At 46.1% G+C, this 27,815-nt stretch overlaps 1 protein-coding gene across 7 annotated transcripts in view; it reads right to left on the bottom strand.

Annotated features, from left to right (window-relative positions):
• Positions 1-27,363, bottom strand: part of LOC110491220 — a 95,411-nt gene extending 68,048 nt beyond the window's left edge. For all 7 annotated transcript variants that reach the window (XM_036945894.1, XM_036945893.1, XM_036945895.1 and 4 more), the window contains exon 1: positions 26,283-27,363. In XM_036945894.1, coding sequence (XP_036801789.1) covers positions 26,283-27,071 — 789 coding nt within the window. In that variant the 5' untranslated portion in view covers positions 27,072-27,363. The remainder of the gene's footprint in view (positions 1-26,282) is intronic.
• Between the last annotated feature and the right edge of the window lie 452 nt (positions 27,364-27,815).

Here is a 27,815-nt window from a genome sequence, read left to right as displayed (position 1 = left end):
CAAGTTGATTGAGTATCATGACCTGATCTGTTTCACTTGTCTTCGTGCTTGTCTCCACCCCCCTCCAGGTGTCGCCCATCTTCCCCATTACCCATTATCCATTATCGGGAACCTGTAGGGTGTTTCTCGCACAGTGTTCTCTCATCATCGAGCTGCAGCCCTCCGCCTTCCCCTTGGACTGCTTGAAGACAGCGTACCTCATCCTGCTGATGTCCGGGAGGGCTCTCACCTGGGCTACGGCCTTGTGGGAGCAACAGTCAGCCGTATGATTCAGTCTAGAGGAGTTTGTGGCGGAGGTGAAGAAGGTTCTGGATTCTCCATTGTCCCAGAGAGAGGCTGACCATGAGTTACTCCAGCTTCGGCAAGACTCCCGCAGTGTTGCAGACAATGAGGTGGATTTCCGCACATTGGCAGCTGAGTGTGCCTGGAACCCGGAATCGCAGTTCGACACGTTGCTGCACAGATTATTGGAGGAAGTGAAGGACGAGCTAGCAGCCCGGGAACTACCGACGGATCTCAACTTGCTCATTGCCTTGACCATCTGGATTGATGGCCGGCTACAGGAAATTAGGAAGGAGAGAAGGTCCGATTCCACTTGCCGCCAGGCTCACCGGTAGGGGCGAGTCCTCTGGTGGGTCATACGGAGAACTTTTCCTCACATCAGCCTGGATTACTGTCCTCTGCCTGCCCTGACTCTGAGGCTGCCTGCCGTTCTGTACCTTTCGGACTCTGCTCTGAATTACTGACCTCTGCCTGCCCTTGACCTGTCGTTTCCCTTCCCCCTGTGTCTTTGTAATAACTTTTGTTACTTCGAAACTGTCTGTATCTGCATCTTCTCCTGAGCCTTGACATTGATCAGTATCCTTTCCAGTTACGGAATAGTTCTCCATTCTCACCACCAGGGTTAGAAATCAGAATGTGTGCACAGTCTATTGCTCCTAGTACACCTGGGAATATAACTCTTCTGTCAAATCCAGCTGCTGTTTCCTCTGTAGGACTGGAATCTAGCTCTCCTGTCAAATCCAGCTACCGTTTCCTCTGTAGGACTGGAATCTAGCTTTCCTGTCAAATCCAGCTACTGTTTCCTCTGTAGGACTGGAATCTAGCTCTTCTGTCAAATCCAGCTGCTGTTTCATCTGTAGGACTGGAATCTAGCTCCTCTGTCAGATCCAGCTACTGTTTCCTCTGTAGGACTGGGATCTAGCTCTCCTGTCAAATCCAGCTACTGTTTCCTCTGTCGGACTGGGATCTAGCTCTCCTGTCAAATCCAGCTACTGTTTCCTCTGTAGGACTGGAATCTAGCTCTTCTGTCAAATCCATACTGGGTTGCAAAGGAGCAAGATAAATAAATAAATACAGTATGGAGACGAGGTAGGTAGATACAGTAGATGGACTGTTTACAGATGGGCTATGTACTTAAAACCTCTTGCGACGAGCAAACCCGTATCCGGGAGCGTAATCATAGCCTCAAACGCATTAGCATAACGCAGCGGACATAAATACGCAAAAAATCGCAAATGAAATGAAATAAATATATTCAAACACAAGCTTAGCCTTTTGTTAACAACACTGTCATCTCAGATTTTCAAAATATGTGTTACAGCCAACGCTAGACAAGCATTTGTGTAAGTTTATCATGGCATGATGCTATGCTAGGCTCTGCTGGCAGCAGGCAACATTTTCACGAAAATAAGAAAAGCAACCAAATTAAATAATTTACCTTTGAAGAACTTCAGATGCTTTCACTCCGGAGACTCCCAGTTAGATAGCAAATGTTCCTTTTTTCCCAAAATATTATTTTTGTAGGCGAAATAGCTCCCGTTTCTTCATCATGCTTGGCTGAGAAATCGACCGGAAAATGCTGCAACTATAACGCCAAACGTTTTTCTAAATTTGCTCCATAATATCGACAGAAACATGGCAAACGTTGTTTAGGATCCATCCTCAAGGTGTTTTTAACATATATATTCGATAATATATCCGTCGAGGCAATTGGTTTCTCATAAGAAGCGATTGGAAAAATGGCTACCTCAGTATTTTACGCGCAATTTTTTGCGGAAGACACCATGTGACCACATGCTTACAGCCATTCTTCAATGGAAATGCCTAAAAAGACGTCACAATGCTGTAGACACCTTGGGGAAAACGTGGAAAACGTAAGCTCATTCATAGCTCATTCACAGCCATCACAGTCATTGGCATGAGGCGGTTTCAAAAAATGCGACACTTCCTGGTTGGATTTTTATCTGGGTTTCGCCTGTAACATCAGTTCTGTGGCACTCACAGACAATATCTTTGCCGTTTTGGAAACGTCAGAGTGTTTTCTTTCCAAAGCTGTCAATTATATGCATAATCTAGCATCTTTTTGTGACAAAATATCTTGTTTAAAACGGGAACGTTTTTCATCCAAACATTTTAATAGCTCCCCCTAATGCATAACTGGTTTTAACTAGTGAGGAAGATATGAGTCTCCAGCTTCAGTGATTTTTGCAGTTTGTTCCAGTTATTAGCAGCAGAGAACTGGAAGGAAAGGCGGCCAAAGGATGAATTGGCTTTGGGGGTGACCAGTGAGATATACCTGCTGGAGCGCATGCTAGGAGTGGGGGCTGCTATGGTGACCAGTGAGCTGAGATAAGGTGGAACTTTACCTAGCCGAGACTTGTAGTGATCATTTTGTGATCCGCTTGTGTCGTGAATTCCGTCTCATTCCATTTCAAATCTCATTCCATTTTCGACAACACATTCCAGGTAAATAACCCACACAGAACGTGACTTTTCCAGTCATGTTTGGTTTCACTGCAATCAACTGGTTTGTTTGTAACACAATCAAACCTGATGGGCCATTTCACAGGACGTATTGACTGAAAGAAACCGATTTGAAGACAACAAGTCATGACATCATTGTGCACCAATGATTTGCCCACTGTTTCGTTGATTGACTGTCTTTCAACCCAATGACCACTGATCGTCTTGAAATCTAGCTGGGCCAATGAGCTGAGCTAAACGGCAATACACCATGTTCATGTATTGCAAGACCAACCCATGTTGTAAGCTCCAGCCTAAAGAGAGTCATTCGCTATTGAAGTTTCATACCGGAAGGAGAAACATATTACGCACTGCATTGTTTGGTAAACACGCAGATTCAGCTGTTTATATATCAATCATTATGGCGACTAAGTCAGGGAATAAATAAATGTCTAGATATACAGATGTACACAGATGAATTCGGCTCCACAGTAATGTCTCTTATCGATGGCGGTTATGATATCATTTAGTACCTTGAGCGTGGCTGAGGTGCACCCGTGACCAGCTCTGAAACCAGATTGCATAGTGGAGAAGGTATAGTGGGATTTGAAATGCTCGGTAATCTGTTTGTTATCTCGACTACCGAAGACCTTTGAAAGGTAGGGTAGGATAGATATAGGTCTGTAGCAGTTTTGGTCAGTAGTGTCTCACCCTTTAAAGAGGGGGATGACCGCTGTAGCTATCCAATCTTTGGGAATCTCAGACAATACAAAAGAGAGGTTGAACAGGCTAGTGATATGGGTTGCAACAATTTCGGCAGATCATTTTAGAAAGAGAGGGTCCAGATTGTCTAGTCCGACTGATTTGTAGGGGTCCAGATTTTGCAGCTCTTTCAGACCATCAGCCATCTGGATTTGGGTGAAGGAGAAGTTGCTGTGGGAGGTGCAGGGCTGTTGACCGGGGTAGGGGTAGAGGTAGCCAGGTGGAAAGCATAGCCAGCCGTAGAAAAATGCTTATTGAAATTCTTAATTATAGTTGATTTATTGGTGGTGAAAGTGTTTCCTAGCCTCAGTGCAGTGGGCAGCTGGGAGGAGGTGCTCTTATTCTTCAAGGAGTTTACAGTGTGCCAGAACTTTTTTGAGTTTGTGCGACAGGATGCAAATTTCTGCTTGAAAAAGCTAACCTTAGCTTTCCTAACTGCCTGTGTATATTGGTTCCTAACTTCCCTGAAAAGTTGCGTATCACGGGGGCTATTCGATGCTAATGCAGAATGCCACAGGATGGTTTTGTGCTGGTCAAGGGCAGTCAGGTCTGGAGAGAACCAAGGGCTATATCAGTTCCTGGCTCTACATTTTTTGAAAGGGGCATGCTTATTTAGGATGGTGAGGAAGGAACTTTTAAAGATTGACCAGGCATCCTCTACTGACGGGATGAGGTCAATATCCTTCCAGGATACCCGGGCCAGGTCGATTAGAAAGGCCTGCTCGCTGAAGTGTTCTAGGGAGCGTTTGACAGTGATGAGGGGTGGTCGTTTGACCGCGAACCCATTACGGATGCAGGTGATGAGGCAGTGATCGCTGAGATCTTGGTTGAAAACAGCAGAGGTGTATTTGGAGGGCAAGTTGGTTAGGATGATACCTATGAGGGTGCCCGTGTTTACAGATTTGAGTTGTACCTGGTGGTTTTATTGATAATTTGTGTGAGATTGAGGGCATCAAGCATAGATTGTTTGATGTCCGGGGTGTTAAGCATGTTCAAGTTTAGGTCACCTAGCAGCACGAGCTCTGAAGATAGATGGGGGGCAATCAGTTCACATATGGTGTCCAGAGCACAGCTGGGGGCCGAGGGAGGTCTATAACAAGCGGCAACAGTGAGAGACTTGTTTCTGGAAAGGTGTATTTTTAAAAGTAGAAGTTTGAATTGTTTGGGTACAGACCTGGATAGTAAGACAGAACTCTGCAGGCTATCTCTGCAGTAGATTTAAACTCCTTTGGCAGTTCTATCTTGTCGGAAAATGTTAAATGGAAATTTCAGTGTTTTTGGTGGACTTCCTGAGCCAGGATTCAGACACGGCTAGGACATCCGGTTTGGCAGAGTGTGCTAAAGCAGTGAATAAAACAAACTTAGGAAGGAGGCTTCTAATGTTAACATGCATAAAACCAAGGCTTTTTCGGTTACAGAAGTCAACAAATGAGAGCGACTGGAAAGTAGGAGTGGAGCTAGGCACATCACCAGAGGAACAGAGGAGGAATAGGATAAGGGTACGGCTAAAGTTTAAAAGGACTGGTCGCCTAGTTCGTTCAAAACAGAGAGTAAAAGTAGCAGGTTTCTGGGTGCGGTAGAATAGATTCAAGGCATAATGTACAGACAAAGGTATGGTAGGATGTGAATACAGTGGAGGGAAACCTAGGCATTGAGTAATGATGAGAGATATATTGTCTCTAGGGATATCATTTAAACCAGGTGATGTCACCAAATGTGTTGGAGGTGGAATTGAAGTGTTCACTAAGGTGTATTGAGCAGGGCTAGTGGCTCTACAGTGAAATAAGGCAATAAATACTAACCAAAACAGCAATGGACAAGGCTTATTGACGTTAGGGAGAGGCGTGTGTTTCCGAGTAATCATGGGAGTCCAGTGAGTGGCTTCAGGCTGTTAGAGGGCCAGGGCTAGCAGCTAGCAGAAAGGCCTTAGAAGGATGTCGCGACGGAAGAAAGTCCGTTGTGGCCCCCTCGTGCTGAATATGTCGGCAGACGGATCAGCAGGGCTCCTTGTGGTAAGCCAAGCCATTTGGCAAAACAGGTATAGTGGCTGAAGAATTTTGTCCAATGGGCCTCTTAAGCTAACAGTCCGGTGTTCTCTAGACATCTAACGTTAGCGGGCTGTGGCTAGAAGTGCCACGGAGCTAGTTTGAGTACCCCCTCGAGCAGATTTTGTCGGTAGTCCAGTCGTGAAGGCTCGGCGGAGTTCTGTACCAAATACCGGCAGTAGGTGGGGGTCTGGGCCAGTTCTCAAAAAGGGTGTTATAGCCCAGGAGTTGCTGTTGGGCTTTTTCTGCTAACCGGGATTTGGGCCTAGCATGGGCTAGCTCCAGGCTAATTGGTGCTAGCTGCGGGACAGGGACGTGACGTTAAACCAGGAATAGTCACTCGGATTGCAGCTAGCTAGCTGTGATGGTCCAGGTGAAAAGGTTCAGAGCTTGCGGTAGGAATCTGGGGATATGGAGAGAAATAGGTCCGGTATGCTCTGTTTTGAATCGCATTGTACAAACTAGCGAGAGCTTTCCAAGCTAAAGGTTAGCTGATGACCGCTAGCAGCGTTTAGCTGACTATTAGCTAGTTAGCCAGTTAGCTGTTGGGGAATACCGGTTCAGAGGTGGATAGGAATGATTTAGAAGAGACAGATCCACACCACATTGGGTGAGGCGGGTTGCAGGAGAGTATTTTGAAGTTGAGGTTTAAAAAAATATAAAAGATAGCCAATGAAAAAATATACAAAAAGATGTATACAAGACGAAGTACAAAGATGTCTGACTGCTATGCCATCTTGGAGCCATCTTTGACTACAATCCTCCAGGCGGTTGATTTGTCGAGGCCAAACTGGACACTCTGGCCACAATCCTGCAGACGGTTGACTTGTGGAGGCCAAACTGGACACTCTGACCACAATCCTGCAGACGGTTGACTTTTGGAGGCCAGACTGAACACTCTGACCACAATCCGGCAGACGGTTGACTTGTGGAGGCCAATAAGGTCCCTGTCCACCATCTGGAAACATCCAGTTACATAGAACCGTAGGGCCACCAGGAGCTGAAGTAGTGGGGGTACAGCCTCGATCCTATCACTCCCATACTTCATGGTTGGTCCAACCTTTCTTTTCAGTTGCATTACAGAGTCCTTGGAGAAGTGGTATCTCCTTGGAAACTCATAATTATCATTAAACTCAGGATTCAACCTGTCTCCTACTGTTCTTTGAGGAACTCTGTTGTTCTGATCTCTCCACAGTAGATATCCTGTCATTTTATCAGTTCAACCACATCAAGTGGCAGTTTAGAATTCAACTTCAATCTCAGTTTATATTACTTTTTCATTACTATTTAGCAACAGCCTTAAATGTATCTAGGTTTAAAGTGAAAACTAAATTTACATTGGAATAAAGGTTTCAGTTTAACTAGGATTAATTTAAAACTATGTTTAAAATTTGGTACAACAAGATGAATAGATTAACCTTGATTTAACCCAGTTTAAGAGTTCATCCATGCAGATGCAACCCATCCTGGGAAATTAAGATCTTTAGGTGTCTGTTCTGCTAGTGTCAGACAGAAAACATAGACAACTCTCCTATCCCCCTTTCTGTGTCTTGTTCTTCGCTGACGTCTTCCCTGATCTTGTTTTCCAGATCTCTGTGTGTAGCTATGTATAGCAGGATCACTCATAGAGGTTAATCACTCAAGGCGGGGCAGAGTGCAGTCACCAATTCATATCCGTTTTAGCCCGAAATACAAATACTTCTTCTATTTTATGTAACTATGGTAGTTAAAAATCCTTCCCACCCAGGTGGTCTTACCACAGTGTTATGGTGAGTGAATGAGGACCCAAAAGCGAACTAACTTAAACAGAGCTTCTTTATTAATAACCAAACATAGGTAGGCTCAGATAGACCGGCAGATTCCGACAGGACAGGACAAGGTTACAGCAAACATGACGATAGTCTGGCTCAGGCATGAAACACAACAAACAAGAATCCGACAAGGACAGGAACAAAAACAGAGAGAGATATAGGGACCTAATCAGAGGGAAAAAGGGAACAGGTGGGAAACGGGGTGAATGGGTAGTTAGAGGAGACAAGGAACAGCTGGGGGAAAGCGGGGGAGAAAAGGTAACCTAACAACGACCAGCAGAGGGAGACAGGGTGAAGGGAAAGGACAGAGACAAGACACAACATGACAGTACATGACAGTACCCCCCCACTCACCGAGCGCCTCCTGGCGCACTCGAGGAGGAAACCTGGCGGCAACGGAGGAAATCCTCGATCAGCGCACGGTCCAGCACGTCCCGAGAGGGAACCCAACTCCTCTCCTCAGGACCGTACCCCTCCCAATCTACGAGGTACTGGTGACCACGGCCCCGAGGACGCATGTCCAAAATTCTACGGACCCTGTAGATGGGTGCGCCCTCGACAAGGATGGGGGGGGGGGGGGGAAGACGAGCGGGGGCGCGAAGGACGGGCTTGATGCAGGAGACATGGAAGACCGGGTGGACGCGACGAAGGTATCGCGGAAGAAGAAGTCGAACTGCGACAGGATTAATGACCCGAGAAATACGGAACGGACCAATGAACCGCGGGGTCAACTTGCGAGAAGCCGTCTTAAGGGGAAGGTTCTGAGTGGAGAGCCAAACTCTCTGACCGCGACAATATCTAGGACTCTTAGTTCTACGCTTATTAGCAGCCCTCACAGTCTGCGTCCTATAACGGCAAAGTGCAGACCTGACCCTCTTCCAGGTGCGCTCGCAACGTTGGACAAAAGCCTGAGCGGAGGGGACGCTGGACTCGGCGAACTGAGATGAGAACAGCGGAGGCTGGTACCCGAGGCTACTCTGAAAAGGAGATAGCCCGGTCGCAGACGAAGGAAGCGAGTTGTGGGCGTATTCTGCCCAGGGGAGCTGTTCTGACCAAGACGCAGGGTTACGCAAAGAAAGACTGCGTAAGATGCGACCAATAGTCTGATTGGCCCGTTCTGCTTGACCGTTAGACTGGGGGTGAAAGCCGGAAGAGAGACTGACGGAAGCCCCAATCAAACGGCAAAACTCCCTCCAAAATTGAGACGTGAATTGCGGACCTCTGTCCGAAACGACGTCTGACGGAAGGCCATGAATTCTGAAAACATTCTCGATGATGATTTGTGCCGTCTCTTTAGCAGAAGGAAGCTTAGCAAGGGGAATGAAATGAGCCGCCTTAGAGAACCTATCGACAACCGTAAGAATAACAGTCTTCCCCGCTGACGAAGGCAGTCCGGTGACAAAATCTAAGGCGATGTGAGACCACGGTCGAGAGGGAATAGGAAGCGGCCTGAGACGGCCGGCAGGAGGAGAGTTACCGGACTTAGTCTGCGCGCAGACCGAACAAGCAGCCACGAAACGACGCGTGTCATGCTCCCGGGTGGGCCACCAAAAACGCTGGCGAATGGAAGCAAGCGTACCCCGAACGCCAGGGTGGCCGGCTAACTTGGCAGAGTGAGCCCACTGAAGAACGGCCAGACGAGTAGGAACGGGAACGAAAAGAAGGTTCCTAGGACAAGCGCGCGGCGACGGAGTGTGAGTGAGCGCTTGTTTTACCTGCCTCTCAATTCCCCAGACAGTCAACCCGACAACACGCCCCTCAGGGAGAATCCCCTCGGGGTCAGTGGAGGCTACTGAAGAACTGAAGAGACGAGACAAAGCATCAGGCTTGGTGTTCTTAGAGCCCGGACGATAAGAAATCACGAACTCGAAACGAGCTAAAAACAGCGCCCAACGCGCCTGACGCGCATTAAGTCGTTTGGCAGAACGGATGTACTCAAGGTTCCTATGGTCAGTCCAAACGACAAAAGGAACGGTCGCCCCCTCCAACCACTGTCGCCATTCGCCTAGGGCTAACCGGATGGCGAGCAGTTCGCGGTTACCCACATCATAGTTACGTTCCGACGGCGACAGGCGATGAGAAAAATACGCGCATGGGTGGACCTTGTCGTCAGAGAGGGAGCGCTGAGAAAGGATGGCTCCCACGCCCACCTCTGACGCGTCAACCTCGACAACGAACTGTCTAGAGACGTCAGGTGTAACAAGGATAGGAGCGGATGTAAAACGATTCTTGAGGAGATCAAAAGCTCCCTGGGCGGAAACGGACCACTTAAAGCAAGTCTTGACAGAAGTAAGGGCTGTGAGAGGAGCTGCCACCTGACCGAAATTACGGATGAAACGACGATAGAAGTTCGCGAAGCCGAGAAAGCGCTGCAGCTCGACGCGTGACTTAGGGACGGGCCAATCAATGACAGCTTGGACCTTAGCGGGATCCATCTTAATGCCTTCAGCGGAAATAACAGAACCGAGAAATGTGACGGAGGAGGCATGAAAAGTGCACTTCTCAGCCTTCACAAAAAGACAATTCTCTAAAAGGCGCTGGAGGACACGTCGAACGTGCTGAACATGAATCTGGAGTGACGGTGAAAAAATCAGGATATCGTCAAGGTAAACGAAAACAAAGATGTTCAGCATGTCTCTCAGGACATCATTGACTAATGCCTGAAAGACAGCTGGAGCGTTAGCGAGGCCGAAAGGAAGAACCCGGTATTCAAAGTGCCCTAACGGAGTGTTAAACGCCGTCTTCCACTCGTCCCCCTCCCTGATGCGCACGAGATGGTAAGCGTTACGAAGGTCCAACTTAGTGAAAAACCTGGCTCCCTGCAGGATCTCGAAGGCTGAAGACATAAGAGGAAGCGGATAACGATTCTTCACTGTTATGTCATTCAGCCCTCGATAATCTATGCAGGGGCGCAGAGACCCGTCCTTCTTCTTGACAAAAAAAACCCCCGCTCCGGCGGGAGAGGAGGAGGGGACTATGGTACCGGCGTCAAGAGCTACAGACAAATAATCTTCGAGAGCCTTACGTTCGGGAGCCGACAGAGAGTATAGTCTACCCCGGGGGGGGGTGGTTCCCGGAAGGAGATCAATACTACAATCATACGACCGGTGTGGAGGAAGAGAGGTGGCCCTGGACCGACTGAACACCGTGCGCAGATCGTGATATTCCTCCGGCACCCCTGTCAAATCACCAGGCTCCTCCTGTGAAGAAGAGACAGAGGAAACAGGAGGGATAGCAGACATTAAACATTTCACATGACAAGAGACGTTCCAGGAGAGGATAGAATTACTAGACCAATTAATGGAAGGATTATGACAAACTAGCCAGGGATGGCCCAAAACAACAGGTGTAAAAGGTGAACGAAAAATTAAAAAAGAAATGGTTTCACTATGATTACCAGAAACAGTGAGGGTTAAAGGTAGCGTCTCACGCTGAATCCTGGGGAGAGGACTACCATCCAGGGCGAACAAGGCCGTGGGCTCCTTTAACTGTCTGAGAGGAATGTCATGTTCCCGAGCCCAGGTCTCGTCCATAAAACAGCCCTCCGCCCCAGAGTCTATTAAGGCACTGCAGGAAGCTGACGAACCGGTCCAGCGTAGATGGACCGACAAGGTAGTGCAGGATCTTGAAGGAGAGACAGGAGTAGTAGCGCTCACCAGTAGCCCTCCGCTTACTGACGAGCTCTGGCCTTTTACTGGACATGAAGTGACAAAATGACCAGCGGAACCGCAATAGAGACAGAGGCGGTTGGTGATTCTCCGTTCCCTCTCCTTAGTCGAGATGCGGATACCTCCCAGCTGCATGGGCTCATCACCCGAGCCGGCAGAGGAAGATGGTAGTGATGCGGAGAGGGAGGCGACGGAGAGCGCGAGCTCCTTTCCACGAGCTCGGTGACGAAGATCAACCCGTCGCTCAATGCGAATAGCGAGTTCAATCAAGGAATCCACGCTGGAAGGAACCTCCCGGGAGAGAATCTCATCCTTTACCTCTGCGCGGAAACCCTCCAGAAGACGAGCGAGCAAGGCCGGCTCGTTCCAGCCACTGGAGACAGCAAGAGTGCGAAACTCAATAGAGTAGTCTGTTATGGATCGATTGCCTTGACATAGGGAAGACAGGGCCCTGGAAGCCTCCTCCCCAAAAACAGATCGATCAAAAACCCGTATCATCTCCTCCTTAAAGTCCTGATACTGGTTAGTACACTCAGCCCTTGCCTCCCAGATTGCCGTGCCCCACTCACGAGCCCGTCCAATAAGGAGAGATATGACGTAGGCGACACGAGCAGTGCTCCTGGAGTAAGTGTTGGGCTGGAGAGAAAACACAATATCACACTGGGTGAGGAACGAGCGGCATTCAGTGGGCTCCCCAGAGTAACACGGCGGGTTATTGATTCTGGGCTCCGGAGATTCGAAAGCCCTGGAAGTGGCCGGTGGATCGAGGCGGAGATGGTGAACCTGTTCTGTGAGGTTGGAGACTTGGGTGGCCAGGGTCTCAACGGCATGTCGAGCAGCAGACACTTCCTGCTCGTGTCTGCCTAGCATCGCTCCCTGGATCCCGACGGCTGAGTGGAGAGGATCCGAAGTCGCTGGGTCCATTCTTGGTCGGATTCTTCTGTTATGGTGAGTGAATGAGGACCCAAAAGCGAACTAACTTAAACAGAGCTTCTTTAATAACCAAACATAGGTAGGCTCAGATAGACCGGCAGATTCCGACAGGACAGGACAAGGTTACAGCAAACATGACGATAGTCTGGCTCAGGCATGAAACACAACAAACAAGAATCCGACAAGGACAGGAACAAAAACAGAGAGAGATATAGGGACCTAATCAGAGGGAAAAAGGGAACAGGTGGGAAACGGGGTGAATGGGTAGTTAGAGGAGACAAGGAACAGCTGGGGGAAAGCGGGGGAGAAAAGGTAACCTAACAACCAGCAGAGGGAGACAGGGTGAAGGGAAAGGACAGAGACAAGACACAACATGACAGTACATGACACACAGAGGCAATTACAAGAATTGTAAACCACATTAACCTCATAGCTCAATAAAGACTTCACCAGCTGTTTCCTTGTTTTGTCCCACTAACCCCACAGCTCAATAAAGATTTCACCAGCCGTTTCCCTGGTTGTGTCCCATTAACCCCACAGCTCAATGAAGATTTCACCAGCTGTTTCCTTGTTGTGTCCAACTAACCCCACAGCTCAATAAAGACTTCACCAGCTGTTTCCTTGTTGTGTCCCATTAACGCCACAGCTCAATAAAGACTTCACCAGCCGTTTCCCTGGTTGTGTCCCACTAACCCCACAGCTTAATAAAGATTTCACCAGCTGTTTCCTTGTTGTGTCCCATTAACGCCACAGCTCAATAAAGACTTCACCAGCCGTTTCCCTGGTTGTGTCCCACTAACCCCACAGCTCAATAAAGATTTCACCAGCCGTTTCCCTGGTTGTGTCCCACTAACCCCACAGCTCAATAAAGACTTCACCAGCCGTTTCCCTGGTTGTGTCCCATTAACCCCACAGCTCAATAAAGATTTCACCAGCCGTTTCCCTGGTTGTGTCCCATTAACCCCACAGCTCAATAAAGATTTCACCAGCCGTTTCCCTGGTTGTGTCCCACTAACCCCACAGCTCAATAAAGACTTCACCAGCCGTTTCCCTGGTTGTTTCCCATTAACCCCACAGCTCAATAAAGATTTCACCAGCCGTTTCCCTGGTTGTGTCCCACTAACCCCACAGCTCAATAAAGACTTCACCAGCCGTTTCCTTGGTTTTGTCCCATTAACCCCACAGCTCAATAAAGACTTCACCAGCCGTTTCCCTGGTTGTGTCCCACTAACCCCACAGCTCAATAAAGATTTCACCAGCCGTTTCCCTGGTTGTGTCCCATTAATGCCACAGCTCAATAAAGGTTTCACCAGCTGTTTCCTTGTTGTGTCCCATTAACCCCACAGCTCAATAAAGACTTCACCAGCCGTTTCCCTGGTTGTGTCCCATTAACGCCACAGCTCAATAAAGACTTCACCAGCCGTTTCCCTGGTAAAATGGAACAATATTCTATATATACAGCGCAGCACTTTTGACTCAAGGAGAATAGGGTTCCATTTGGGACGTAACCTCTGTGTAACTCCCTAAGACTTGACCCCATGACTTCCCTTCCTCCTTTTCCCCAGGCCTATTACCATGTATGGTCGGACTGAACCACTGAGCCACTGTGGGAATGGAGCGTGACAAGAGAAAGCGCTACACACTATTTTGGGCCGTTTTCAATAAGATCCTATGTTTTGTAGCTTGCTGTAACCAGCCAGTTTCATTTCACATATCAGAATGGTGAATTATTATAGTATTATTATTATATATTATATTATTATAGAATTAGTATAGTATTAATGTAGAAAGAATACACATCCATAGGTATACTGGTCAAACCCAGTATTACAGTCTGAGTTAGACCTGTTGCATGGAAATATGATCTGTCCTGGACCTGAGTGTTGTTGAGACACTGCTGCTCAGCACTGGACTCTGGTCTCAGCAGCAACTGTGGAGATGAACACTGGATTAAATACTCTAACAACTAATGATGTAACTTCACCATCAACAACCATGTTCTACTAGCCTGTTCCCAGATCTGTTCTCTACCAACAACCATGTTCTACTAGCTTGTTCACAGATCTGTTCTCTACCAACAACCATGTTCTACTAGCTTGTTCCCAGATCTGTTCTCTACCAACAACCATGTTCTACTAGCTTGTTCCCAGATCTGTTCTCTACCAACAACCATGTTCTACTAGCTTGTTCCCAGATCTGCTCCTCTCTACCAACAACCATGTTCTACTAGCTTGTTCCCAGATCTGTTCTCTACCAACAACCATGTTCTACTAGCTTGTTCCCAGATCTGTTGTCCACCAACAATCATGTTCTACTAGCCTGTTCCCAGATCTGTTCTCTACCAACAACCATGTTCTACTAGCCTGTTCCCAGATCTGTTCTCTACCAACAACCATGTTCTACTAGCTTGTTCCCAGATCTGTTGTCCACCAACAATCATGTTCTACTAGCCTGTTCCCAGATCTGTTCTCTACCAACAACCATGTTCTACTAGCCTGTTCCCAGATCTGTTCTCTACCAACAACCATGTTCTACTAGCTTGTTCCCAGATCTGTTCTCTACCAACAACCATGTTCTACTAGCCTGTTCCCAGATCTGTTCTCTACCAACATCCATGTTCTACTAGCTTGTTCCCAGATCTGTTGTCCACCAACAACCATGTTCTACTAGCCTGTTCCCAGATCTGTTCTTTACCAACATCCATGTTCTACTAGCCTGTTCCCAGATCTGTTCTCTACCAACAACCATGTTCTACTAGCCTGTTCCCAGATCTGTTGTCCACCAACAATCATGTTCTACTAGCTTGTTCCCAGATCTGTTCTCTACCAACAACCATGTTCTACTAGCTTGTTCCCAGATCTGTTCTCTACCAACAACCATGTTCTACTAGATTGTTCCCAGATCTGTTGTCTACCAACAACCATGTTCTACTAGCCTGCTCCCAGATCTGTTGTCCACCAACAACCATGTTCTATGAGCCTGTTCCCAGATCTGTTCTCTACGAACAACCATGTTCTACTAGCCTGTTCCCAGATCTGTTGTCCACCAACAATCATGTTCTATGAGCCTGTTCCCAACGAACAACCATGTTCTACTAGCCTGCTCCCAGATCTGTTGTCCACCAACAACCATGTTCTATGAGCCTGTTCCCAGATCTGTTCTCTACGAACAACCATGTTCTACGAGCCTGTTCCCAGATCTATTGTCCACCAACAATCATGTTCTAATAGCCTGTTCCCAGATCTGTTCTCTACCAACAACCATGTTCTACTAGCTTGTTCCCAGATCTGTTCTCTACCAACAACCATGTTCTACTAGCTTGTTCCCAGATCTGTTCTCTACCAACAACCATGTTCTACTAGCTTGTTCCCAGATCTGTTGTCTACCAACAACCATGTTCTACTAGCCTGTTCCCAGATCTGTTCTCTACCAACAACCATGTTCTACTAGCTTGTTCCCAGATCTGTTCTCTACCAACAACCATGTTCTACTAGCCTGTTCCCAGATCTGTTCTCTACCAACAACCATGTTCTACTAGCCTGCTCCCAGATCTGTTGTCCACCAACAACCATGTTCTATGAGCCTGTTCCCAGATCTGTTCTCTACCAACAACCATGTTCTACTAGCCTGTTCCCAGATCTGTTCTCTACCAACAACCATGTTCTACGAGCCTGTTCCCAGATCTGTTGTCCACCAACAATCATGTTCTAATAGCCTGTTCCCAGATCTGTTCTCTACCAACAACCATGTTCTACTAGCTTGTTCCCAGATCTGTTCTCTACCAACAACCATGTTCTACTAGCTTGTTCCCAGATCTGTTCTCTACCAACAACCATGTTCTACTAGCCTGTTCCCTGATCTGTTGTCTACCAACAACCATGTTCTACTAGCCTGTTCCCAGATCTGTTCTCTACCAACAACCATGTTCTACTAGCTTGTTCCCAGATCTGTTCTCTACCAACAACCATGTTCTACTAGCCTGTTCCCAGATCTGTTCTCTACCAACAACCATGTTCTACTAGCCTGCTCCCAGATCTGTTGTCCACCAACAACCATGTTCTATGAGCCTGTTCCCAGATCTGTTCTCTACCAACAACCATGTTCTACTAGCCTGTTCCCAGATCTGTTCTCTACCAACAACCATGTTCTACGAGCCTGTTCCCAGATCTGTTGTCCACCAACAATCATGTTCTAATAGCCTGTTCCCAGATCTGTTCTCTACCAACAACCATGTTCTACTAGCTTGTTCCCAGATCTGTTCTCTACCAACAACCATGTTCTACTAGCTTGTTCCCAGATCTGTTCTCTACCAACAACCATGTTCTACTAGCCTGTTCCCTGATCTGTTGTCTACCAACAACCATGTTCTACTAGCCTGTTCCCAGATCTGTTCTCTACCAACAACCATGTTCTACTAGCCTGCTCCCAGATCTGTTGTCCACCAACAACCATGTTCTATGAGCCTGTTCCCAGATCTGTTCTCTACCAACAACCATGTTCTACTAGCCTGTTCCCAGATCTGTTCTCTACCAACAACCATGTTCTACTAGCCTGTTCCCAGATCTGTTCTCTACCAACTCCATTGCGTATTGTCTCTTAATTTATCATTTGTATTTTTTTAAGTGAAGTAATTTGAACACTGCTGCTACCTCATTCTCCAACCAAGATGCATGAACTGAGCAAATAATTACATTTATGTTTCGTGTCTGGTTCTCTGGCTGTTGTTAGCCTACAGTATCGTGAGCAAAGTTGCATAATTTCACCTCACCTGTGAGACTAAAGAGGAAATTCAGCATCTCTTGGAGGACGGTTGATATGATATCCACTGTCGGAGATCATATCAAGTTGGTAGATGACAAAGTGCTTCTTTACAGTGCTGTGTATTCTTCCCCAAATATTTGACAAATAATAACTTGTCTTTCGCCCTTGTGTTTTCATATTTTTCTGTCAATTTGCAAGTGGCTGAATCTCACTGGAGAAATCACTGGAAGGAAACAGTATGTGTAGTCCATATATCTGATGCTGTCTGGACCAAAAGACCTGATGGAAGGAAACAGTATGTGTAGTCCATATATCTGATGCTGTCTGGACCAAAATACCTGTTGGAAGGAAACAGTATGTGTAGTCCATATATCTGATGCTGTCTGGACCAAAAGACCTGATGGAAGGAAACAGTATGTGTAGTCCATATATCTGATGCTGTCTGGACCAAAATACCTGTTGGAAGGAAACAGTATGTGTAGTCCATATATCTGATGCTGTCTGGACCAAAAGACCTGTTGGAAGGAAACAGTATGTGTAGTCCATATATCTGATGCTGTCTGGACCAAAAGACCTGTTGGAAGGAAACAGTATGTGTAGTCCATATATCTGATGCTGTCTGGACCAAAAGACCTGTTGGAAGGAAACAGTATGTGTAGTCCATATATCTGATGCTGTCTGGACCAAAAGAGTATAACCTGTTGCCACCATATAGTTTGATTGATTGATGCCAGCAAGCATTTGGCCTCCCTTGATGAAAAATAATTAGCCAATCAGCGTTGAGCTGAGCTCAACTTTTGGTTGTCCTGGCGCAGCAAAACTCCACCCAAGGGAGGCCAGTTTGGATTTTGGCTTCACACCAATCAAATCACATCCTAAGAAAAGCATCTCTAAGCATCATTGTCAGAAAAACACATGTTTCTGGTCTGCTTGTGTTCATGTCCTGCAGTAGCAAGCTTGCTACATCGGCCCCTTTCCTAAGACATGGACAGAGACGTGGATTTGTACTTGTGGTGTTGACTTAATCATTGGCCTGTACAGATAATTATGATGGCGATTCGGATCTAACCATAAATTCATATATTGTGCCAGTGGGCTAAGACGATTGAAGTTCAATACGCAGCCCAAATGTAGCCTAGTAGGTTCACGTTAGCTAACTTAGCTGCTTCACTGTTGTCGATGCCAGGAAGTTAGTCTAGCAACTATTTTAGCTAGGTAGCCTATGAAAACAAAAACTACAAGTGTACAGAGCCATAGACCATTTTGCCAACATGAAAGAGAGGAGGATGGCATCGGCGTTCAACTAGTCTACAAGCAGGGTTTTTACACACAACACACACACACACAGACAGACAGTAATCAGTACCATGGACAGCCAGATAACATTTAACAACATTGATTGGACTAAATTGTTTTTGGTCATTTGAAATGTGTTTTTAGTGTCTAATACTAAGTATATATAGCATTGTTGATTTGATGATGTTTAAATATTTGGAATAGCGGAGGCAGGGCTCCTGTTGTCTTTGTTCTGACTTGCGGTAACTGTGGTTCTTAATCACTAGTTGTTTAGTAAACTGTTAAAAACATGAACTTGCTTGACCATGCTGCAGGAGATACAACTGCTTGTTAGATGCTATATGCTTTGTGGACTTCACAGGACAGATGTTGCTGTCCGGTTTTGTGATGAAACAAATGTTTTGTTGAATTTCTTCTGCCACTGTGTGACTGTGTGTCTTTTTTTTGTCTCTGTCTTATTGTCTATCACGGTGGTGTATGAACCAATGGGTTATAGAGCAAACAACACAATTATCACAACATAGGGTGTAATATGGCTTGGCTTGTCTTCCTCAGTGATTTTACCCACGCACCACTACTGCTTCCTGATTGTTTAATAATGAAAAACCAACTCGTTTCGACCGTTACACTTCCTCTGGGGTGTATTCATTACGGAAACAGTTGACCATTTATGAGCACGTGGAAGCAAACAAAGCAAAATGACAGTTTCTAATGGACAAATTCAGGTCTCTCCCCGTCTTGTTCCGTTTGCTCTGTTTGCTTCCATTTGGTTCTTAAGCATTTTTCGTTGCCAGACGTAATGAATACAACCCAAGGATACTCTTTTGGTTTATAGGTGGAACAATGAAGGAAGCTTTTCTACATTTCAAACTTGCCTACTATTGGTCCGATTTTTTTAACTAATTTACCAATCACATTAGGTTGTGTGACAAATTCCACTGATGATTGGTCCCTCAACAAATACGAGGTCATTTTCCGGTGGTGGAAAAGTATCCAGTTGTCATACTGTAGTAATAGTCTACATCAAAGTCCTTATTTTAAACCAGACAGCACGATTTTATTTTTATTTTCATAATTATTTACGAACAGCCAGGGGAACACTGTCAGACATCATTTACAGTGTTTGTCTTAAGTGAGTCCATCAGGTCAGAAGCGGTAGGGATGACAACATGTTATGTTGATAGAGGTGGTAGGGATGACAACATGTTATGTTGATAGAGGTGGTAGGGATGACAACATGTTATGTTGATAGAGGTGGTAGGGATGACAACATGTTATGTTGATAGAGGTGATAGGGATGACAACATGTTATGTTGATAGAGGTGGTAGGGATGACAACATGTTATGTTGATAGAGGTGGTAGGGATGACAACATGTTATGTTGATAGAGGTGGTAGGGATGACAACATGTTATGTTTTGAATGAGGTGGTAGGGATGACAACATGTTATATTGATAGAGGTGGTAGGGATGACAACATGTTATATTGATAGAGGTGGTAGGGATGACAACATGTTATATTGATAGAGGTGGTAGGGATGACAACATGTTATATTGATAGAGGTGGTAGGGATGACAACACGTTATGTTGATAGAGGTGGTAGGGATGACAACATGTTATATTGATAGAGGTGGTAGGGATGACAACACGTTATATTGATAGAGGTGGTAGGGATGACAACATGTTATATTGATAGAGGTGGTAGGGATGACAACATGTTATATTGATAGAGGTGGTAGGGATGACAACATGTTATATTGATAGAGGTGGTAGGGATGACAACACGTTATATTGATAGAGGTGGTAGGGATGACAACATGTTATATTGATAGAGGTGGTAGGGATGACAACATGTTATATTGATAGAGGTGGTAGGGATGACAACATGTTATATTGATAGAGGTGGTAGGGATGACAACACGTTATGTTGATAGAGGTGGTAGGGATGACAACATGTTATATTGATAGAGGTGGTAGGGATGACAACACGTTATATTGATAGAGGTGGTAGGGATGACAACATGTTATATTGATAGAGGTGGTAGGGATGACAACATGTTATGTTGATAGAGGTGGTAGGGATGACAACATGTTATATTGATAGAGGCAGTAGGGATGACAACACGTTATATTGATAGAGGCAGTAGGGATGACAACACGTTATATTGATAGAGGCAGTAGGGATGACAACACGTTATATTGATAGAGGCAGTAGGGATGACAACATGTTATGTTGATAGAGGTGGTAGGGATGACAACATGTTATATTGATAGAGGTGGTAGGGATGACAACATGTTATGTTGATAGAGGTGGTAGGGATGACAACATGTTATATTGATAGAGGTGGTAGGGATGACACCATGTTATATTGATAGAGGCGGTAGGGATGACAACACGTTATATTGATAGAGGTGGTAGGGATGACAACATGTTATATTGATAGAGGCGGTAGGGATGACAACATGTTATATTGATAGAGGTGGTAGGGATGACAACATGTTATATTGATAGAGGCAGTAGGGATGACAACTTGTTATATTGATAGAGGCAGTAGGGATGACATTGCATTATGTTGATAGGTGTGTGACCATATTGCTGTCCTGCCTGACCATTCAAAATGTACTTTTGGGTGTCAGGTAAAATGTATGGAGTAAAAGTACATTATTTTCTTTAGGAATGGAGTGTTGTTAAAGTACAAGTTTACAACAATATAAATCATGTATGAATGTACAGTTGGTGAATGTACTTTCAAGTATTTTTACTTAAATACTTTACAACACTACATACAGCATTGAACCATTACCATACAGAGATTCACCATAGTTCAATATAGATGGGGTAAAATACCTACAGCATTGAAACATTACCATAAAAACTTGTATAATAGTGTAGATGGTATTACCTCAGGGTTCACATCATTTATCAGATACTCTTATCCAGAAGGAATTCGGGTTAAGTATCTTGCTCAAGTGCATATGGAGAGATTTGTCACTTAATTGGCTTGGGGATTTGAACCAGCAACCTCTTGTATAAACACCCAACACTCTTAACCACTAGGCTATCTGCCTCCCCTACACTCTAACCACTAGGCTACCTGCTGACCCTACACTCTAACCACTAGGCTACCTAACGACCCTACACTCTAACCACTAGGCTACCTGCTGGCCCTACACTCTAACCACTAGGATACCTGCCTCCCCTACACTCTAACCACTAGGCTACCTGCTGACCCTACACTCTAACCACTAGGCTACCTGCCGACCCTACACTCTAACCACTAGGCTACCTGCCGACCCTACACTCTAACCACTAGGCTACCTGCTGGCCCTACACTCTAACCACTAGGCTAATACCTGCTGGCATACACTCTAACCACTACGCTACCTGCCGACCCTACACTCTAACCACTAGGCTAATACCTGCTGGTCCTACACTCTAACCACTAGGCTACCTGCCGACCCTACACTCTAACCACTAGGCTGCCTGCCGACCCTACACTCTAACCACTAGGCTACCTGCCGACCCTACACTCTAACCACTAGGCTACCTGCCCCCACCTACACTCTAACAACTAGGCTACCTGCTGGCCCTACACTCTAACCACTAGGCTACCTGCCCCCACCTACACTCTAACAACTAGGCTACCTGCTGGCCCTACACTCTAACCACTAGGCTACCTGCCCCCCCCCACACTCTAAGCACTAGTCTACCTGCAGACGCTACACTCCAACCACTAGGCAACCTGCTGCCTTACACTCTAACTACTAAGCTACCTGCCGCCCCCTACACTCTAACCACTAGGCTACCTGCCCCCCCCTACACTCTAACCACTAGGCTACCTGCCGCCCCTACACTCTAACCACTAGACTACCTGCAGACGCTACACTCTAACCACTAGGCTCCCTGCTGGCCCTACACTCTAACCACTAGGCTACCTGCCCCCCCGACACTCTAAGAACTAGTCTACCTGCTGCCACTACACTCTAACCACTAGGCTACCTGCCGCCCCTACACTCTAACCACTAGGCTACCTGCCGACCCTACACTCTAACCACTAGGCTACCTGCCGACCCTACACTCTAACCACTAGGCTACCTGCCGACCCTACACTCTAACCACTAAGCTACCTGCCGACCCTACACTCTAACCACTAGGCTACCTGCCGACCCTACACTCTAACCACTAGGCTACCTGCCGACCCTACACTCTAACCACTAGGCTACCTGCCGACCCTACACTCTAACCACTAGGCTACCTGCTGACCCTACACTCTAACCACTAGGCTACCTGCTGACCCTACACTCTAACCACTAGGCTACCTGCTGACCCTACACTCTAACCACTAGGCTACCTGCTGACCCTACACTCTAACCACTAGGCTACCTGCTGACCCTACACTCTAACCACTAGGCTACCTGCTGACCCTACACTCTAACCACTAGGATACCTGCTGACCCTACACTCTAACCACTAGGCTACCTGCTGACCCTACACTCTAACCACTAGGCTACCTGCTGACCCTACACTCTAACCACTAGGCTACCTGCTGACCCTACACTCTAACCACTAGGCTACCTGCCGACCCTACACTCTAACCACTAGGCTACCTGCCGACCCTACACTCTAACCACTAGGCTACCTGCTGACCCTACACTCTAACCACTAGAATACCTGCTGGCGCTCCACATTAGCTTTAATTAGATATGATATTATGACTCAAACTGTCTATCTGTCTCCACAACAGAAAGTTCTTAACCACAGCATTAATAGTCTTAGATAATCTTAGATAATTAATAATTAGATGGGATTCTTTATTCTAATTTGGATTAAACTATAAATGAAAAACCTTTATCTGTCTCGACAGCATCTGGGGAGTCCTTAATCACGTCATAATCACAGCATAATTACAGCACATGACTCATACATAATGATCTGACTGTGTCAGGCTAGACAGCTGTACTCATGAAGTCATCTCGCTGTGGGCTACAGTATATCTGTGGAAAGAGCAGAGACTGAACAGTGTCTTTGTCATGTTGCATAATGGAGTCTGATGAGCTCATCCTTGTTTCAGTGATATGAATCATATTATAAACAGGGATAACCCTAAATGCTTATTGTCTGAAAGCCATGGTATATTAGACCATATACCACGGGTATGAGAAACATGTACCTGTTTACTGTACTCATTTCCTGGGTAACCAGTTTATAATAGCTATAAGGCACCTCGGTGGTTTGTGATACATGGCCAATATACCACAGCTAAGGGGCAGTATCCAGGCAGTCTACATTGCGTTGCGGTTAAGAACAGCCCTTAGCCGTGGTATATTGGCCATATCACCTGAACTGAATACAACACATAGTTGAATCTTTCATTCAAAGATGAGATCCTATAATTAGTGTTTGACTGTTGATGTTGGTTTGAACCCCAGAGGATAACCCAGAGTAGGGATTATTTCAGGGAACCACAATTAAAAAGGGGGAAAAAACCCTCTTTATACAAAGTGTGAAATTGATTAACCTTCATTTATTTGCATATTGACAGAAAACATTATAACCGAATAATAGCGAAAGCCTATTTCTGTTAACCAAAATAAATGATCATGAATTAGAGACATGTAGGACACGTGATGTAGGATGTTTGTAACTGTGAATTTGCATAATTGAAGTTGCTGAGACTGAGAGAAAGGCTTTAACTACCAAGCACAATCGACTTAATCCATCATGAAGAGGAGGTCACTTGGTGTTCTTCATGGAATAATATTATAAGTGGATTAAGCACCTTGTAAGTATCATGCTCATTCTCCAAAACATGTAGTTTAACCACAGTTAAACGTGTTGGGGTCATGAATACCCTGACACCAAACCCTGATAAAATCCTTGACAACATACCCTGCAGAACTACCTGACACGACATCATGCTAAACTACCTGACACCACATCCTGCTAAACTACCTGACACCACATCCTGCTAAACGACCTGACACCACATCCTGCTAAACTACCTGACACCACATCCTGCTAAACCACCTGACACCACATCCTGCTAAACTACCTGACACCACATCCTGCTAAACCACCTGACACCACATCCTGCTAAACTACCTGACACCACATCCTGCTAAACCACCTGACACCACATCCTGCTAAACACCCTGACACCACATCCTGCTAAACAACCTGTGAACACATCCTGCTAAAATCCTAACACCACATCATGCTAAACACCTTGACAGCACATCCTGCTAAACTACCTGACACCACATCCTGCTAAACCACCTGACACCACATCCTGCTAAAATCCTGACACCACATCCTGCTAAACAACCTGTGAACACATCCTGCTAAAATCCTAACACCACATCCTGCTAAACTTTCTGATACCACATCCTGCTAAACACCTTGACACCACATCCTGCTAAACACCTTGACAGCACATCCTGCTAAACTTTCTGATACCACATCCTGCTAAGCAACCTGACACCACATCCTGCTAAACTACCTGGCACCACATCCTGCTAAACTACCTGACACCACATGCTGCTAAACTACCTGACACCACATCCTGCTAAACCACCTGACACCACATCCTGCTAAACCACCTGACACCACATCCTTCTAAACCACCTGACACCACATCCTGCTAAACTCCCTGACAAATAACCCTGCAAAATTCCTTGACACCAAACACTGCTAAATGCCATAACACCACAGCGTACACAACTACCTGTCACCACACCCTGCAAAACTCCCTGACAACAAACCCTGCAAACCTGCCTGATGCCACATCCTGCTAAACACCCTGACACCGAACATTGTAAAACTCCTTGACACAAACCATGATAAAATACTCACACCAAACTCTGCTGAACTACCTGACACCACATCATGCAAATACCCTTACACCAAACCCTGCCAACAACCCTGACACCACATGGTACAAAACTAACTGACACAACACCATGAAAACCTCCTGACACCACACCCTGCTAAACACCCTGATACCAAACCCTGCTAACCTACCCTGACACCACATGGTACAAAACTAACTGACACAACACCCTGAAAACCTCCTGACACCAAACCCTGCCAACAACCCTGACACCACATGGTACAAAACTAACTGACACAACACCCTGAAAACCTCCTGACACCACACCCTGCTAAACACCCTGATACCAAACCCTGCTAAACTCCTTGACTCCATGCCCTGCAAAATACCTGACACCACACCCTGCTAAACACCCTGACACCACATCATGCAAAACTGCCCTGACGGTGTGTGTGATTATTAAATTGATGGACCACACCGCACTGGTGTTCACATTTTACATAGCTGATATGTATACTCATATGAGAAATTAGTGTTTAGCACCCAGTAAAAATATAATGAAATTGTATCGGTCACACACACATGGTTAGCAGATGTTATTGGTCACATACACATGGTTAGCAGATGTTATTGGTCACATACACATGGTTATAGCATATGTTATTGATCACATACACATGGTTAGCAGATGTTATTGGTCACATACACATGGTTAGCAGATGTTATTGGTCACATACACATGGTTAGCAGATGTTATTGGTCACATACACATGGTTAGCAGATGTTATTGGTCACATACACATGGTTAGCAGATGTTATTGGTCACATACACATGGTTAGCAGATGTTATTGGTCACATACACATGGTTAGCAGATGTTATTGGTCACATACACATGGTTAGCAGATGTTATTGGTCACATACACATGGTTAGCAGATGTTACTGGTCACATACACATGGTTAGCAGATGTTATTGGTCACATACACATGGTTAGCAGATGTTACTGGTCACATACACATGGTTAGCAGATGTTATTGGTCACATACACATGGTTAGCAGATGTTATTGTGGATGTAGCGAAATGCTTGTGATATAATACATAAGGAACTAACGGACTAGAAGCAAGGCGCCCTCTCTGTCGCCACCATCTTCTCTCTATATTCCACAGAAAACGTTTTCATTCCAGTCCACCTTTGAATGAAAAACTAATTATTTTGCCATTGATAACTATGAACCTGCATATCCATGTGTAATTATACTGTTGATTAGGCTTCTCTATTAGGCGTCTATTGGCAAGAAAGAGTCTATCAGTTCAAGGTTCTTCATGAAACTTAATAGACAAGCTATTCTGCAATCTGATGACACAATCACATTAGACACAGTGTAACAACCATTGATGTTGTGTACCATTAAAAAAATAAGTCTCCTACCTTAATATGTGAGCTGGGTTGGTTCTCACAGCTGACTCCCACTATTCTGGGCAGCTGTTGCTTGGAGCTGCTGATGTTGTTGTTGTTGTTGTTGATGTTTTCTGATCCGGGAGTTCCTGTGACAGGGGGTCGTCCCGGTCCTGGTCCTATACTGACCACCCTGTGGTCTGACTCCTCCTGTGTCCTCCAGGAGCTGTCCTCCTTCTCAATGACCACCCTGTGGTCTGACTCCTCCTGTCTCCTCCAGGAGCTGTCCTCCTTCTCAATGACCACCCTGTGGTCTGACTCCTCCTGTCTCCTCCAGGAGCTGTCCTCCTTCTCAATGACCACCCTGTGGTCTGACTCCTCCTGTCTCCTCCAGGAGCTGTCCTCCTTCTCAATAACCACCCTGTGGTCTGACTCCTCCTGTCTCCTCCAGGAGCTGTCCTCTGGGCTCCCAGAGATGGTGATCTTGCTGATGGATCTGGAAGTGGCGGTAGGAGAGACAGAGCTCCGGTGGGAGTTGGGAGACACAGACATGGTATTCTGGTTCCGGTGGTCCTGGGTAGATATGTCCTCCTGCTGCTGTTTAACAGGTACAGATGTTGGGGTGGTCCGGTTAGCAAGGGGAGCTAGATGAGGAGTAGCCACACTCACCTGCACCTGGCTGAGGTAGAGGGAGACCCGGTCGCTCTGCCAGGACGGCTGCTGGGGGAAGTTTGGACCTTTAGACCTGGTGGAAGGTCCAGAGACGGAGAGCCTGGTTCCGATGGTGAAGGGTTGTACCTTCCTAACGATGCTCTCTGACATGGTTAGCCCAGCGGTACTATACAGTCCACACAGAGAAATACAGTCTCGTTCACCTGAATCAGGCAGCTCCACTCTGCTAAGAGAAATACTACAGTCCAGATTAAAGCTATTCAAGTTTTGAAACCTCCCTTCTTCTCTTGTTCTCGCTCTCTCTCACACTAAACAAGGGGTGAAAGAAAAGAGAAGAAAGAGCTCACCAGAGCTTCCTCTCTCTCTTTCTCTCTCTTTCTCTCTCTCTCTCTCTCTCTCTCTTGTTCTCTCTCTTCCTCTCACTCTTGTTATCTCTCTCTCTCTCTCTCTCTCTCTCTCTCTCTCTCTCTCTCTCTCTCTCTCTCTCTCTCTCTCTCACTCTTGTTTTGTTCTTGTTCTTGTTCTCTCCCTCTTCTCTTCCTCTCACTCTTGTTATATCTCCCTCTCTCTCTCTCTCTCTCTCTCTCTCTCTCTCTCTCTCTCTCTCTCTCTCTCTCTCTCTCTCACTCTTGTTCTTGTTCTTGTTCTTGTTCTCTCTCTCTTCTCTTCCTCTTTCTCTCTTGTTCTCTCTCTCGTCCTCTCTCTCTCTTTCTTTCTGAAGAGGAAAGCCAAGAGAGTAACTCAGTGAGAGTCAGCTGCTGGCTGATCCACCTTCTTGTGCATGTTAAGGAGACACAGCACACAGCCCAGGATGGCTTCTTTAGACTCCTGAGAGCTGATCCTGTCCCAGACGTATCTCAGCGCGGCTCCCACGTGGCTGAAGGTTGAGGACAG

Source organism: Oncorhynchus mykiss, chromosome 16 (genome assembly GCF_013265735.2).
Source record: "Oncorhynchus mykiss isolate Arlee chromosome 16, USDA_OmykA_1.1, whole genome shotgun sequence".
Lineage (NCBI taxonomy): Eukaryota > Metazoa > Chordata > Actinopteri > Salmoniformes > Salmonidae > Oncorhynchus > Oncorhynchus mykiss.
Note: the sequence above shows the minus strand (reverse complement) of the source record. Positions and strands in the feature narration are given on the sequence as shown.